The sequence below is a fragment of the Tachypleus tridentatus genome, chromosome 4 (assembly GCF_004210375.1).
Source record: "Tachypleus tridentatus isolate NWPU-2018 chromosome 4, ASM421037v1, whole genome shotgun sequence".
In the NCBI taxonomy this organism is placed as follows: Eukaryota; Metazoa; Arthropoda; class Merostomata; order Xiphosura; family Limulidae; genus Tachypleus; species Tachypleus tridentatus.
The window spans coordinates 1,618,677-1,631,979 of record NC_134828.1 but is presented as its reverse complement, the minus strand read 5'-3'; the positions used below and the strand labels follow the sequence as shown (position 1 = coordinate 1,631,979).

Genomic DNA, 13,303 nt, shown 5'->3' with positions numbered 1-13,303 from the left:
GCTAGTTAAAGTACCAGCCTAATAAACAAAACTTGAACGTTGATGTACCCCCCTCATGGCTCAGCTAGTTAAAGTACCAGCCTAATAAACAAAACTTGAAGGTTGATGCACCCCTCATGGCTCAGCTAGTTAAAGTATCAGCCTAATAAACAAAACTTGAAAGTTGATGTACCCCCCCTCATGGCTCAGCTAGTTAAAGTATCAGCCTAATAAACAAAACTTGAAGGTTGATGTACCCCCCCTCATGGCTCAGCTAATTAAAGTACCAGCCTAATAAACAAAACTTGAAGGTTAATGTACCCCCCTCATGGCTCAGCTAGTTAAAGTACCAGCCTAATAAACAAAACTTGAAGGTTAATGTATCCCCCCTCATGGCTCAGCTAGTTAAAGTACCAGCCTAATAAACAAAACTTGAAGGTTAATGTATCCCCCTTCATGGCTCAGCTAGTTAAAGTACCAGCATAATAAACAAAACTTGAAGGTTGATGTACCCCCCCCTCATGGTTTAGGTAGTTAAAGTATCAGCCTAATAAACAAAACTTGAAGGTTGATGTACCCCTCATCATGGCTCAGCTAGTTAAAGTACCAGCCTAATAAACAAAACTTGAAGGTTGATCTACCCCTCTCATGGCTCAGCTAGTTAAAGTATCAGCCTAATAAACAAAACTTGAAAGTTGATGTACCCCCCTCATGGCTCAGCTAGTTAAAGTACCAGCCTAATAAACAAAACTTGAAGGTTAATGTACCCCCCCTCATGGCTCAGGTAGTTGAAGTACCAGCCTAATAAACAAAACTTGAAGGTTAATGTACCCCTCTCATGGCTCAGGTAGTTAAAGTACCAGCCTAATAAACAAAACATGAAGGTTGATGTACCCCCCTCATGGCTCAGCTAGTTAAAGTACCAGCCTAATAAACAAAACTTGAAGGTTGATGTACCCCCCTCATTGCTCAGCTAGTTAAAGTACCAGCGTTATAAACAAAACTTGAAGGTTAATGTAACCCCCCTCATGGCTCAGCTAAAGTACCAGCATAATAAACAAAACTTGAAGGTTGATGTACCCCCCTCATGGCTCAGCTAGTTAAAGTACCAGCCTAATAAACAAAACTTGAAGGTTGATGTACCCCCTTCATGGCTCAGCTAGTTAAAGTACCAGCCTAATAAACAAAACTTGAAGGTTAATGTACCCCCCTCATTGCTCAGCTAGTTAAAGTACCAGCCTAATAAACAAAACTTGAAGGTTGATGTACCCCCCTCATGGCTCAGCTAGTTAAAGTACCAGCCTAATAAACAAAACTTGAAGGTTGACGTACCCCCCTCATGGCTCAGCTAGTTAAAGTACCAGCCTAATAAACAAAACTTGTAGGTTGATGTACCCTCTCATGGCTCAGCTAGTTAAAGTACCAGCCTAATAAAGAAAACTTGAAGGTTGATGTACCCCCCTCATGGCTCAGCTAGTTAAAGTACCAGCCTAATAAATAATACTTGAAGGTTGATGTACCCCCCTCATGGCTCAGCTAGTTAAAGTACCAGCCTAATAAACAAAACTTGAAGGTTGATGTACCCCCCTCATGGCTCAGCTAGTTAAAGTATCAGCCTAATAAACAAAACTTGAAAGTTGATGTACCCCCCTCATGGCTCAGCTAGTTAAAGTATCAGCCTAATAAACAAAACTTGAAGGTTGATGTACCCCCTCATGGCTCAGCTAGTTAAAGTACCAGCCTAATAAACAAAACTTGAAGGTTAATGTACCCCCCCTCATGGCTCAGCTAGTTAAAGTACCAGCCTAATAAACAAAACTTGAAGGTTAATGTACCCCCCTCATGGCTCAGCTAGTTAAAGTACCAGCATAATAAACAAAACTTGAAGGTTGATGTACCCCCCTCATGGTTTAGGTAGTTAAAGTATCAGCCTAATAAACAAAACTTGAAGGTTGATGTACCCCTCATCATGGCTCAGCTAGTTAAAGTACCAGCTTAATAAACAAAACTTGAAGGTTGATCTACCCCTCTCATGGCTCAGCTAGTTAAAGTATCAGCCTAATAAACAAAACTTGAAAGTTGATGTACCCCCCTCATGGCTCAGCTAGTTAAAGTACCAGCCTAATAAACAAAACTTGAAGGTTAATGTACCCCCCCTCATGGCTCAGGTAGTTGAAGTACCAGCCTAATAAACAAAACTTGAAGGTTAATGTACCCCTCTCATGGCTCAGCTAGTTAAAGTACCAGCCTAATAAACAAAACATGAAGGTTGATGTACCCCCCTCATGGCTCAGCTAGTTAAAGTACCAGCCTAATAAACAAAACTTGAAGGTTGATGTACCCCCCTCATTGCTCAGCTAGTTAAAGTACCAGCGTTATAAACAAAACTTGAAGGTTAATGTAACCCCCCTCATGGCTCAGCTAAAGTACCAGCATAATAAACAAAACTTGAAGGTTGATGTACCCCCCTCATGGCTCAGCTAGTTAAAGTACCAGCCTAATAAACAAAACTTGAAGGTTGATGTACTACCCTCATGGCTCAGCTAGTTAAAGTACCAGCCTAATAAACAAAACTTGAAGGTTAATGTACCCCCCTCATTGCTCAGCTAGTTAAAGTACCAGCCTAATAAACAAAACTTGAAGGTTGATGTACCCCCCTCATGGCTCAGCTAGTTAAAGTACCAGCCTAATAAACAAAACTTGAAGGTTGATGTACCCCCCCCTCATGGCTCAGCTAGTTAAAGTATCAGCCTAATAAACAAAACTTGAAGGTTAATGTACTCCCCTCATGGCTCAGCTAGTTAAAGTATCAGCCTAATAAACAAAACTTGAAAGTTAATGTACTCCCCCCCTCATGGCTCAGCTAGTTAAAGTACCAGCCTAATAAACAAAACTTGAAGGTTGATGTACCCCCCTCATGGCTCAGCTAGTTAAAGTACCAGCCTAATAAACAAAACTTGAAGGCTGATGTACCCCCCTTATTGCTCAGCTAGTTAAAGTACCAGCGTAATAAACAAAACTTGAAGGTTGATGTAACCCCCCCTCATGGCTCAGGTAAAGTACCATCATTATGAACAAAACTTGAAGGTTGATGTACCCCCCTCATGGCTCAGCTAGTTAAAGTACCAGCCTTATCAACAAAACTTGAAGGTTGATGTACCCCCCCCCTCATGGCTCAGCTAGTTAAAGTACCAGCCTAATAAACAAAACTTGAAGGTTGATGTACTCCCCTCATTGCTCAGCTAGTTAAAGTATCAGCCTAATAAACAAAACATGAAGGTTGATGTACCCCTTTCATGGCTCAGCTAGTTAAAGTACCAGCCTAATATACAAAACTTGAAGGTTGATGTACCCCTCTCATGGCTCAGCTAGTTAAAGTACCAGCCTAATAAACAAAACTTGAAGGTTGATGTACCCCCTCTCTCTCTCTCTCTAGTGTCAGATTTCACAGGTGTTGTGATGTCATAAACTATTGAAAGAAACCAACTTAACCTTGTGCTAGTCTTCTGAAAAAAAAAAACCCATAGTCACTGTTTCGAAGTCCAAACAGACCCCATCAGAAATATTAAGTTAAAAGTATTTGAATAATAATAATAATATATTATTTTGGAAAGAAAAAACATTAAAAGTCAAAATATTTCCCTTTATTATTCGATAAATAAATGTGAAAACCTGTTTATTTTTTTATCACGGAAACAATTTAACAGAAACTACTGGGCCTACCAGTGGCACGTCGACATGTCTTCAAATTCGCACCAAATACTCAATGAATCGATAAAACGCTATAGAAAACAACAAACATGTAAGTTCTGCCATCTGTCAGCATAGATGTTTACAAAATATATGAGGTCCGAGAACACTGATGCAGGATTAATTTTAATTCATTTATTTGTATCACAAAACATCATTTACGTCTATGAAACGTAGAAAACAACTTAATGAGAAGATAAAATTGAGAATATAATTTTGCTATAGCATTTGAAAGTTTTTCATCGATATTTTGATAAACAAATCTAGGAAAAATAATATGTGTCAGTGGGCAAAATTGTTTCAAAATATTTATAAATATATTAATATAGATGGCGCGTTATTATTCACTGTGCATTGAAAGCAAATTTCTGTAGAAAGATTTGGTGTGTCCTTACAAGACCAGTAAAGGCTGTAAAAACAAACGTCTGTTTAGGTGTTTCTGTGATTACACGATAAACGTTTATATATTACAAGAGAGATGTTTTGTTTGTTTGTTTTTTGAATTTCGCACAAAGCTACTCGAGGGCTATCAGTGCTAGCCGTCCCTAATTTAGCAGTGTAAGACTAGAGGGAAGGCAGCTAGTCATCACCACCCACCGCCAACTTTGGGCTACTCTTTTTACCAACGAATAGTGGGATTTACCGTCACATTATAACGCCCCACAGCTGAAAGGGCGAACATGTTTGGCTCGACGGGGATGCGAACCCGCGATCCTCAGATTACGAGTCACACGCCTTAACGCGCTTGGCCATGCCAGCCCTTAATTTTAGAGATGTCATGCAAACCTACATTTTTCGATATCTCGTTTGTCTGTTGCTAACTTTCAAGTGATAAGCCAGAGGAAGTGCAGATAGCCAACATGACATGTCACCTCTTGAAATTCTCTTGTTTGACCGCATGGTGTATGTGTGTGTTGTTTATTTTTTGAATTTCGTGCAAAGCTAGACAAGGGCTATCTGCGCTAGCCGTCCCTAATTTAGTAGTGTAAGACTAGAGGGAAGGCAGCTAGTCATCACCACCCACCGACAACTGTTGGGCTACTCTTGTACCAACAAATAGTGGGATTGATCGTCACATTATATCGCCTCCACGGCATGTTTGGTGCGAAGGGGATATTTTGTTATTGTTATGTTACTTTGTATGTAATGTTTTTGATAAATTAATACAACATGTATTATTCAATACTCATCTTACTTTATTAATTAATTTACCTTATTAGAAATACTGATTTTTCTGTATAAAAGACTTAATGTTTACTGACAGCTTGCCGAATTTCGTGAAGCTATATAAACCGTATCATATTGTTTTACCGCCATACCTTTACTATGAAGGACAAAACTACACAAAGGATTATCTGTGCTGCGCTTAGAACATGAACGAAACCTCGAATTTGAGCGTTATGAACTTTTTATTATTATTGAAGTACAATTGTTTCCTGTACTCTATGTATTTATATACAGCATTAAATTTCGTGATATGATGTTATGAATGCATTGACTGGATATGATAATATCCATGGTTTATCCATGGTAATGGTTTATCGATCTTTCTTTGAATATAATGATCACGAAGTGAAATGATAACAAATATAATACAAAGTCTAATTCTGAAAATCGTGCAAAATTATAAAAGCCATTGCGTGGCCCGGCATTGTCTTGTTTTTAGAGCTTTCAACTAGTAATCTGAGGGTCGCGGGTTCGAATCCCGGTCGCACGAAACATGCTCGCCCTTTCAGCCGTAGAGTCGTTATAATGTGACGGTCAATCCCACTATTCGTTGGCAAAAGAGTAGCTCAAGAGTTGGCGGTAGGTAGTGATGACTAGCTGCCTTCCCTCTAGTCTTACACTGCTGAACTAGGGACGGCTAGTGCAGATAGCCCTCGAGTAGCTTTGGGTGAAATTGAAAAAACAAACAAACAAAGCAAACACTAACATGTATTGGTTCATTACTACGGAGGAACGTTAGGCCTTAATACAAAAATCACTAAACGTTTCCATTTGTATGTACACAACGTTTATTATGTATGACTTATCAGTTAAAGCACAATAACTAGTTACTCAAAAGGCAACTAAGTACTTAGAACTCAAAGACCAACTAAAAAGATGGCTACCATTCAGTAGACAAACAAGTACTTGTAGCATAACGATTAGAGAGCTGTAACAAGTCGTACCTCAGCCGTTGTAAGCAGACCTGTAACAAGTCGTACCTCAGCCGTTGTAAGCAAACTGCAAATTTCGTAAAAGCTGACAACCTACGAACATGCAGCACATTCATGGTGACAAAATTCAAGTTAACACAAGTTATTACAAGGTGCTTTCACGACGTTACGTTGAATCGTATAATACCTCAAGTGGCTGAGGAATGAAACGTGTACTCGTGTTATTCCACATGAAGACATAGCGGTAAAGTCGCTCGACATAGCATCGATACGTTTTTGTGAAGTCGGACCATTGAAATGGTTGTGTGAAAACGTGTTTTCATACATGATATCTTTATGAATACACTGCAGGGCTATTGTCAAGATGTACGGCCATCATGTAGCATGTTTGGAAGTGATGCCAACGACGTTGTGAGGCTTAAAAATTTATTCAGACATCAGTATAAACATTTTAGTAACCTTAGAAGAAATAGTGCTCACGATACGAAGAGAAACGTATCAAGAACACTTGGAGCTTATTATGAGTCTACTCTTAATTTAATACGAAGATAAACGAATCAAGAACACTTGGAACCTATTATGAGTCTACTCTTAATTTAATACGAAGAGAAACGAATCAAGAACACTTGGAGCTTATTATGAGTCTACTCTTAATTTAATACGAAGAGAAACGAATCAAGAAAACTTGGACCTTATTATGAGTCTACTCTTAATTTAATACGAAGAGAAACGAATCAAGAACACTTGGAACCTAGTATGAGTCTACTCTTAATTTAATACGAAGAGAAACGAATCAAGAAAACTTGGACCTTATTATGAGTCTACTCTTAATTTAATACGAAGAGAAACGAATCAAGAACACTTGAAGCTTATTATGAGTCTACTATTAATTTAATACGAAGAGAAACGAATCAAGAACACTTGGAGCTTATTATGAATCTACTCTTAATTTAATACAAAGAGAAACGAATCAAGAACACTTGGAGCTTATTATGAGTCTACTCTTAATTTAATAGCGCGACTGACTGTTACACTTATAATACTTCTAGAAGTGAATGTGCAAATTGTTTCAGCGGCACGTCACGGCTCGATCCTTGGACCGTCCGACCTGATCCAAGAAGTCTTATATTTTGATGACTTGCAAAATGAGTGTATCAAACATAAGAACATGTTGACAACAATCTTATTAAATGTTTATGTAAAACCAACAACAAAGGATACCAGACGTCTGTGAGACGCACATCAGAATCGGTCCTACGAGGTCTGTTCAAAAAATACGTGGACTGTTTGAATTCCGCGGCTCCAGTTGGTTCCAGGGGAATCCGCTTGGTGTCGCTAGGTTCGCACAGATCAGCTGATTACGACGCCATTTCCCGATTGCAGATATCTTCATTTGTGTATTAGCCACGCGGTTTTAAGTGAAGTGCGATTTTTTCGTTTGGCAGATTTCAGAATGAATGACCTGAAGGAGCAACGACTTGCTGTGAAATTTTGTGTTAAACTTGGAAAATCTGCGACTGAAACTTTTGCTATGCTTAACACGGCTTACGGTGATGTTGCTATGAAGCGTACGGCATGTTTCAAGTGGCATGAACGTTTCAAGGATGGTCGACAGTCCATTGAAGATGATGAGCGTCCTGGACGTCCTTCCACGTCAACTGACGACCCACACGTCGACAAAATCAACACCCTGGTGCGGGCAAATCGACGTCTGACTGTCAGGAGCTTGCTGAAGAGTGTGAGATATCAGTTGGATCTTGTTACGAGATTTTGACTGAAAAATTGAAGATGCACCGCGTTGATGCGAAATTCAGCCCTCAGAACTCGTGAGGTTTTGGTCAAACACTTGATCACTGTTCTTCCCCATCCACCCCCCCTACTCACCTGACCTTGCTCCTTGCGATTTTTCTTGTTCCCAAACTCAAAAGACCCTTGAAAGGAAGAAGATTTGAAACGATTCCCGAGATTAAGGCAAATGCGACGAAGGAGCTGGAGGACATTACAAAAGAAGCGTACCAGGACTGTTTCAACAAGTGGAAACACCGTTGGGATAAGTGTGTGCGTTGGGGAGGAGAGTACTTTGAAGGGGTCCCAGACCTTAACTTCTAAATAAAATACATTTTGTTTTATGACGTCAGTCCGCGTATTTTTTGAACAGCCCTCGTATTCTCTTGTACGTGACAGGTTTAACGTTTGGTACATGAGTTACTGCTGCTTAGAGTAATTCGTGAAACTGACTTGGAATCTAGTATTCACAACACATTAACACTTTAGTGTCAGTTATTAATTAAAGGATTATTTACATGTAAGTTGGTACTGATGACCTAAAATGAAATGTTAGTTCTATATTTGCATAACGAATCGTATTACGCTTTTCGAATTTGATATTAAGCCCAAAGCTACACATTGGACTATTTTCTTGTGCTTAGGATGAGTATCGAAACCCGAATTTTAGAGTTATAAGCCTGCAGACTTCCCATTGAGATACTGGTAGGCATTTTGCTTTATAAAACCATGTTATAGAGATTTACCACGATAATTTATGTTCTGATGATGCTGAAAACTTGCATCTGTAAAAGGAAATGAGACTTTTTGTTGTTGTTTTTAAATTCAATGTCTAGCAGTTTATAGGTACCAAAAGAAAGAAAAACTCGCAGCCTCATTGAGACTTGTTATATAATGTTTAAAAACACCACTTGGTACACTAGGGGAGCAATGATAAATAAACTTATTTTACAAAATATCAAATTGTCAATACGACTGAGGGAAGGTAATTTAATCACTCACGAGTTATTAACGTACTATAGTTGTTGGCAAACAGTTACTGTTCAAATTGTAGGTTTCTACGACTGTGCATTTTTTCTTAGTGGATGCGTCGTAATTTTTTGCTATTAAGTTTATTTTGAATTTCGCGCAAAACTACTCGAGGGCTATCTGCGCTAGCCGTTCATAATTTAGCAGTGTAAGACTAGAGGGAAGGCATTTAGTCATCACCACCCACCGCCAACTCTTGGGCTACTCTTTTACCAGTGAATATTGGGATTGACCGTCAGATTATAACGCCCCCACGCCTGGAAGGTCGAGCATGTTTGGTGTGACGGGGATTCGAATCCGCGACCCTCAGATTACGAGTCGAGTACCTTAACTACCTGGCCATGCCAGGTTTTTATTATTAAAGTAAACTACCAGCCATATACTTAAAACATTAGTAAAAGATGAATGATATTCGTGTGTTCGTCTGTTCAAGGTAATAACTACAATGAGATTGTTACGTTATTTATGTCTCTGTTCCTACTTGTTCTATATTTAGATGCACAATATAAAAGAGCAAACACTGTTTTTTAATATTTCATTTCTTAGCAGAAGTTCAAGGATAGTATAAAATTCCAAACTCACAAGACAGAGGGTACTCAAAAGGAGGGACACAGAGACAGTAACAAAATATAAATATTAGGGTCTTGAAGTTCCCCGCTGGTACAGCGGTAAGTCTAATTCGGTAGGTCGGTTTGGTGTTACATGGCGCAAAGCAACTAGGCTATCTGTGCCCTACGGATTTACAAGGCTAAAGTCAGGAGGTTCGATTCCTATCAGTGAACTCAGCAGACAGTCCAATGTGGCTTTGCTGTAAGAAACACAAATACATACTCAGGGTTTTGAAATGTTGTTGTGTCTGTAATTTAAACTTACGAACACAAACATTTCAGAAGCCTAATACCAGTACCATTTGTGTCATTACACATCATGTTTTCAGCTGTTTCTTTAATACATCAAAATTGCTATCATTATGAAGAGCTATTAATATAAAAGTTATTTGACACAGTAATACTGTAGTTATGTTCATAATGTTATACCATGAACAAAATAAGTTATTATACTTTCATGAGCCTGATAAAGTACTATTATCCTTTTAATAGGTACATATTAGACTGAACTGTAATTAACATCTTGTCATACCATTTCGATTTTAATAACTGAACAAACGCAAAACAACAAATGTATATTAAGTCTTCCAATTTCAATGGTTATTACAACCCTATGACGCTTTGCTAAGAACGTCACACTATCGTATAATTAATACATGTAATATGTTGAAACAATTCATTATTTTAATACAAAAACTTATTTCCTTCTCTTCTACCTAATCTAAAATCACTCTTGCTCAGAAAGTTTGGTGTGACTGATAAATGCCACATACACACAAAACTAACCAATTTATTACTTTTGGTAAATCTTTACTACATAGATTGATTTCTGTATATTTAAACGATTCCCGAGTTCACAGTTTCGCTACAGTCCGATGTTGCCAAATTCAGTGATGCTCTATCTGATGACTGCTCATATTGACTATAGCCCTACATCGTAATTTCCATCGGGAAGAAAACTATGTCGTAAGAAAATTACGTCCAAAGCACACCTCTCCTCCTTACACTCTTTCCATAAGCCATCTACTGCACGAGCAAGACGCTTTCTTAGTGTCAATTTCAACAATTAAAATGCACGTAAATCTGTATGTACTGCATTTGAAGACTTGACTAATATCTCTTTTTATGGAATAGTATGAGCACCCGTACCTTCTCCAGTTGCTTGAGGTATGTGGTGGTTGAACAGATATGTAACGGAAGCAGTTTGTGTATACATGATTTGTTTCACTTTATCAGACAGAGATCCTTCTTTATTATGTTGCGTTCTATTATTTGGAGAATGTGGCAGCTTACTAATCTCTTTGTCCGTGAATTTTCACCTATTGAAACACTTTTATTATCTTGGCTGAGGTACGACTTGTTTTATGTCTCTTTAGGATAGTCCTTGGTCTCCAAGTAGGTCCATATTCGTTTGTTTTCTTAGAAATCTTAGACCCTCGACCTGAGCGTATGAATACTTTACATCAGAAAGGGTAGTTACATACCCTTGGTGAAATGATGCTGTCTACTTAACGTTAACCAAAGTTAAAACCTATAAAATGTACTTCTGATACAATCCGTTACCTCCACGCTGTATTTCAAAACAACAGAGTAAAAGGATAAAAACAGTTGTTCAGTAGATATTTGGTTGAGTAAACACAGTTGTTCAGTAGATATTTGGTTGAGTAAACACAGTTGTTCAGTAGATAATTGGTTGAGTAAACACAGTTGTTCAGTAGATATTTGGTTGAGTAAACACAGTTGTTCAGTAGATATTTGGTTGAGTAAACACAGTTGTTCAGTAGATATTTGGTTGAGTAAACACAGTTGTTCAGTAGATATATGGTTAAGTAAACACAGTTGTTCAGTAGATATTTGGTTGAGTAAACACAGTTGTTCAGTAGATATTTGGTTGAGTAAACACAGTTGTTCAGTAGATATTTGGTTGAGTAAACACAGTTGTTCAGTAGATTTATGGTTAAGTAAACACAGTTGTTCAGTAGATATTTGGTTGAGTAAACACAGTTGTTCAGTAGATATTTGGTTGAGTAAATACAGTTGTTCAGTAGATATTTGGTTAAATATTCTTCTAAAAACCAACTAAAAAGTAAGTATTGTGCAATATTTGAATTTTTATTTTATAAACTGTCGTAAATTACCATTACAATAGTTGTTATAATTCCGATGTTTTAAAAACATCGAACCAAAGGATAGACGTATATGATATAATCTAGTAAAATCTAAGTTTCAGTATGCAGATGAATCAAAATAAGCTACATATATAAAGTACTTCCATGTATTATCTACATGCATACATAAACAGTTCTTATCGAGGGTTTGTTTCTGTACCATTAGCTGGCTATATTCTATAAATCGCTCTGGTAACTTTGAGAAACTTTAAAACAACAATCTAACAGATGTTTGACAGAAATATTATAACACTATTTCGCTAAACACGTCTTTACAAAGAAGAGAGACAAGGAACACTGACCATTATTTTTTGCCTCACGGACACGGAATTCATATGGTTGTTTAGCTTCTTTACTAAAGCAATTGTTTCTTTGTCATCAAGAGTTCCTTGGCCATCTCTGTTTGACTGATGGAAAACCGAGTGTAGCCATCTGAATGACAGAAAATATGGATAAGTCAAAGAATGGACACTAGGATAACAATGTACATTCGTACATTAATACGACTATAAACCAACAGTCTAATTAATATACATAAAGATACTAGAATGGACACTAAGATAACAATGTACATTCGTACTTTAATACAACTATAAACCAACAGTCTAATTAATATACACAAAGATACTAGAATGAACACTAAGATAACAATGTACATTCGTACTTTAATACAACTATAAACCAACAGTCTAATTAATATACACAAAGATACTAGAATGAACACTAAGATAACAATGTACATTCGTACTTTAATACAACTATAAACCAACAGTCTAATTAATATACACAAAGATACTAGAATGGACGCTAAGATAACAATGTACATTCGTACATTAATACAACTATAAACCAACAGTCTAATTAATATACACAAAGATACTAGAATGGACACTAAGATAACAATGTACATTCGTACATTAATACGACTATAAACCAACAGTCTAATTAATATACACAAAGATACTAGAATGGACACTAGGATAACAATGTACATTCGTACTTTAAAACGACTATAAACCAACAGTCTAATTAATATACACAAAGATACTAGAATGGACACTAAGATAACAATGTACATTCGTACTTTAATACGACTATAAACCAACAGTCTAATTAATATACACAAAGATACTAGAATGGACACTAAGATAACAATGTACATTCGTACTTTAATCTGACTATAAACCAACAGTCTAATTAATATACACAAAAAATACTAGAATGGACACTAAGATAACAATGTACATTCGTACTTTAATACTGACTATAAACCAACAGTCTAATTAATATACACAAAGATACTAGAATGGACACTAAGATAACAATGTACATTCTAGAATGGACACTTACAATAATACTGACTATAAACCAACAGTCTAATTAATATACACAAAGATACTAGAATGGACACTAAGATAACAATGTACATTCGTACTTTAATACGACTATAAACCAACAGTCTAATTAATATACACAAAGATACTAGAATGGACACTAAGATAACAATGTACATTCGTACTTTAATACGACTATAAACCAACAGTCTAATTAATATACACAAAGATACTAGAATGGACACTAAGATAACAATGTACATTCGTACATTAATACGACTATAAACCAACAGTCTAATTAATATACACAAAGATACTAGAATGGACACTAAGATAACAATGTACATTCGTACATTAATACAACTATAAACCAACAGTCTAATTAATATACACAAAGATACTAGAATGGACGCTAAGATAACAATGTACATTCGTACTTTAATACAACTATAAACCAACAGTCTAATTAATATACACAAAGATACTAGAAT

At 36.9% G+C, this 13,303-nt stretch overlaps 1 protein-coding gene across 1 annotated transcript in view; it reads right to left on the bottom strand.

The window, feature by feature from the left end:
• Positions 1 to 11,910, bottom strand: part of LOC143248436 (inactive phospholipase C-like protein 2) — a gene marked incomplete at its 5' end in the record, with an annotated part of 73,678 nt that extends 61,768 nt beyond the window's left edge. Inside the window, 1 exon segment of the mRNA XM_076496794.1 lies at positions 11,781 to 11,910. Within this exon segment, the coding sequence (XP_076352909.1) occupies positions 11,781 to 11,910 (130 nt within the window).
• Between the last annotated feature and the right edge of the window lie 1,393 nt (positions 11,911 to 13,303).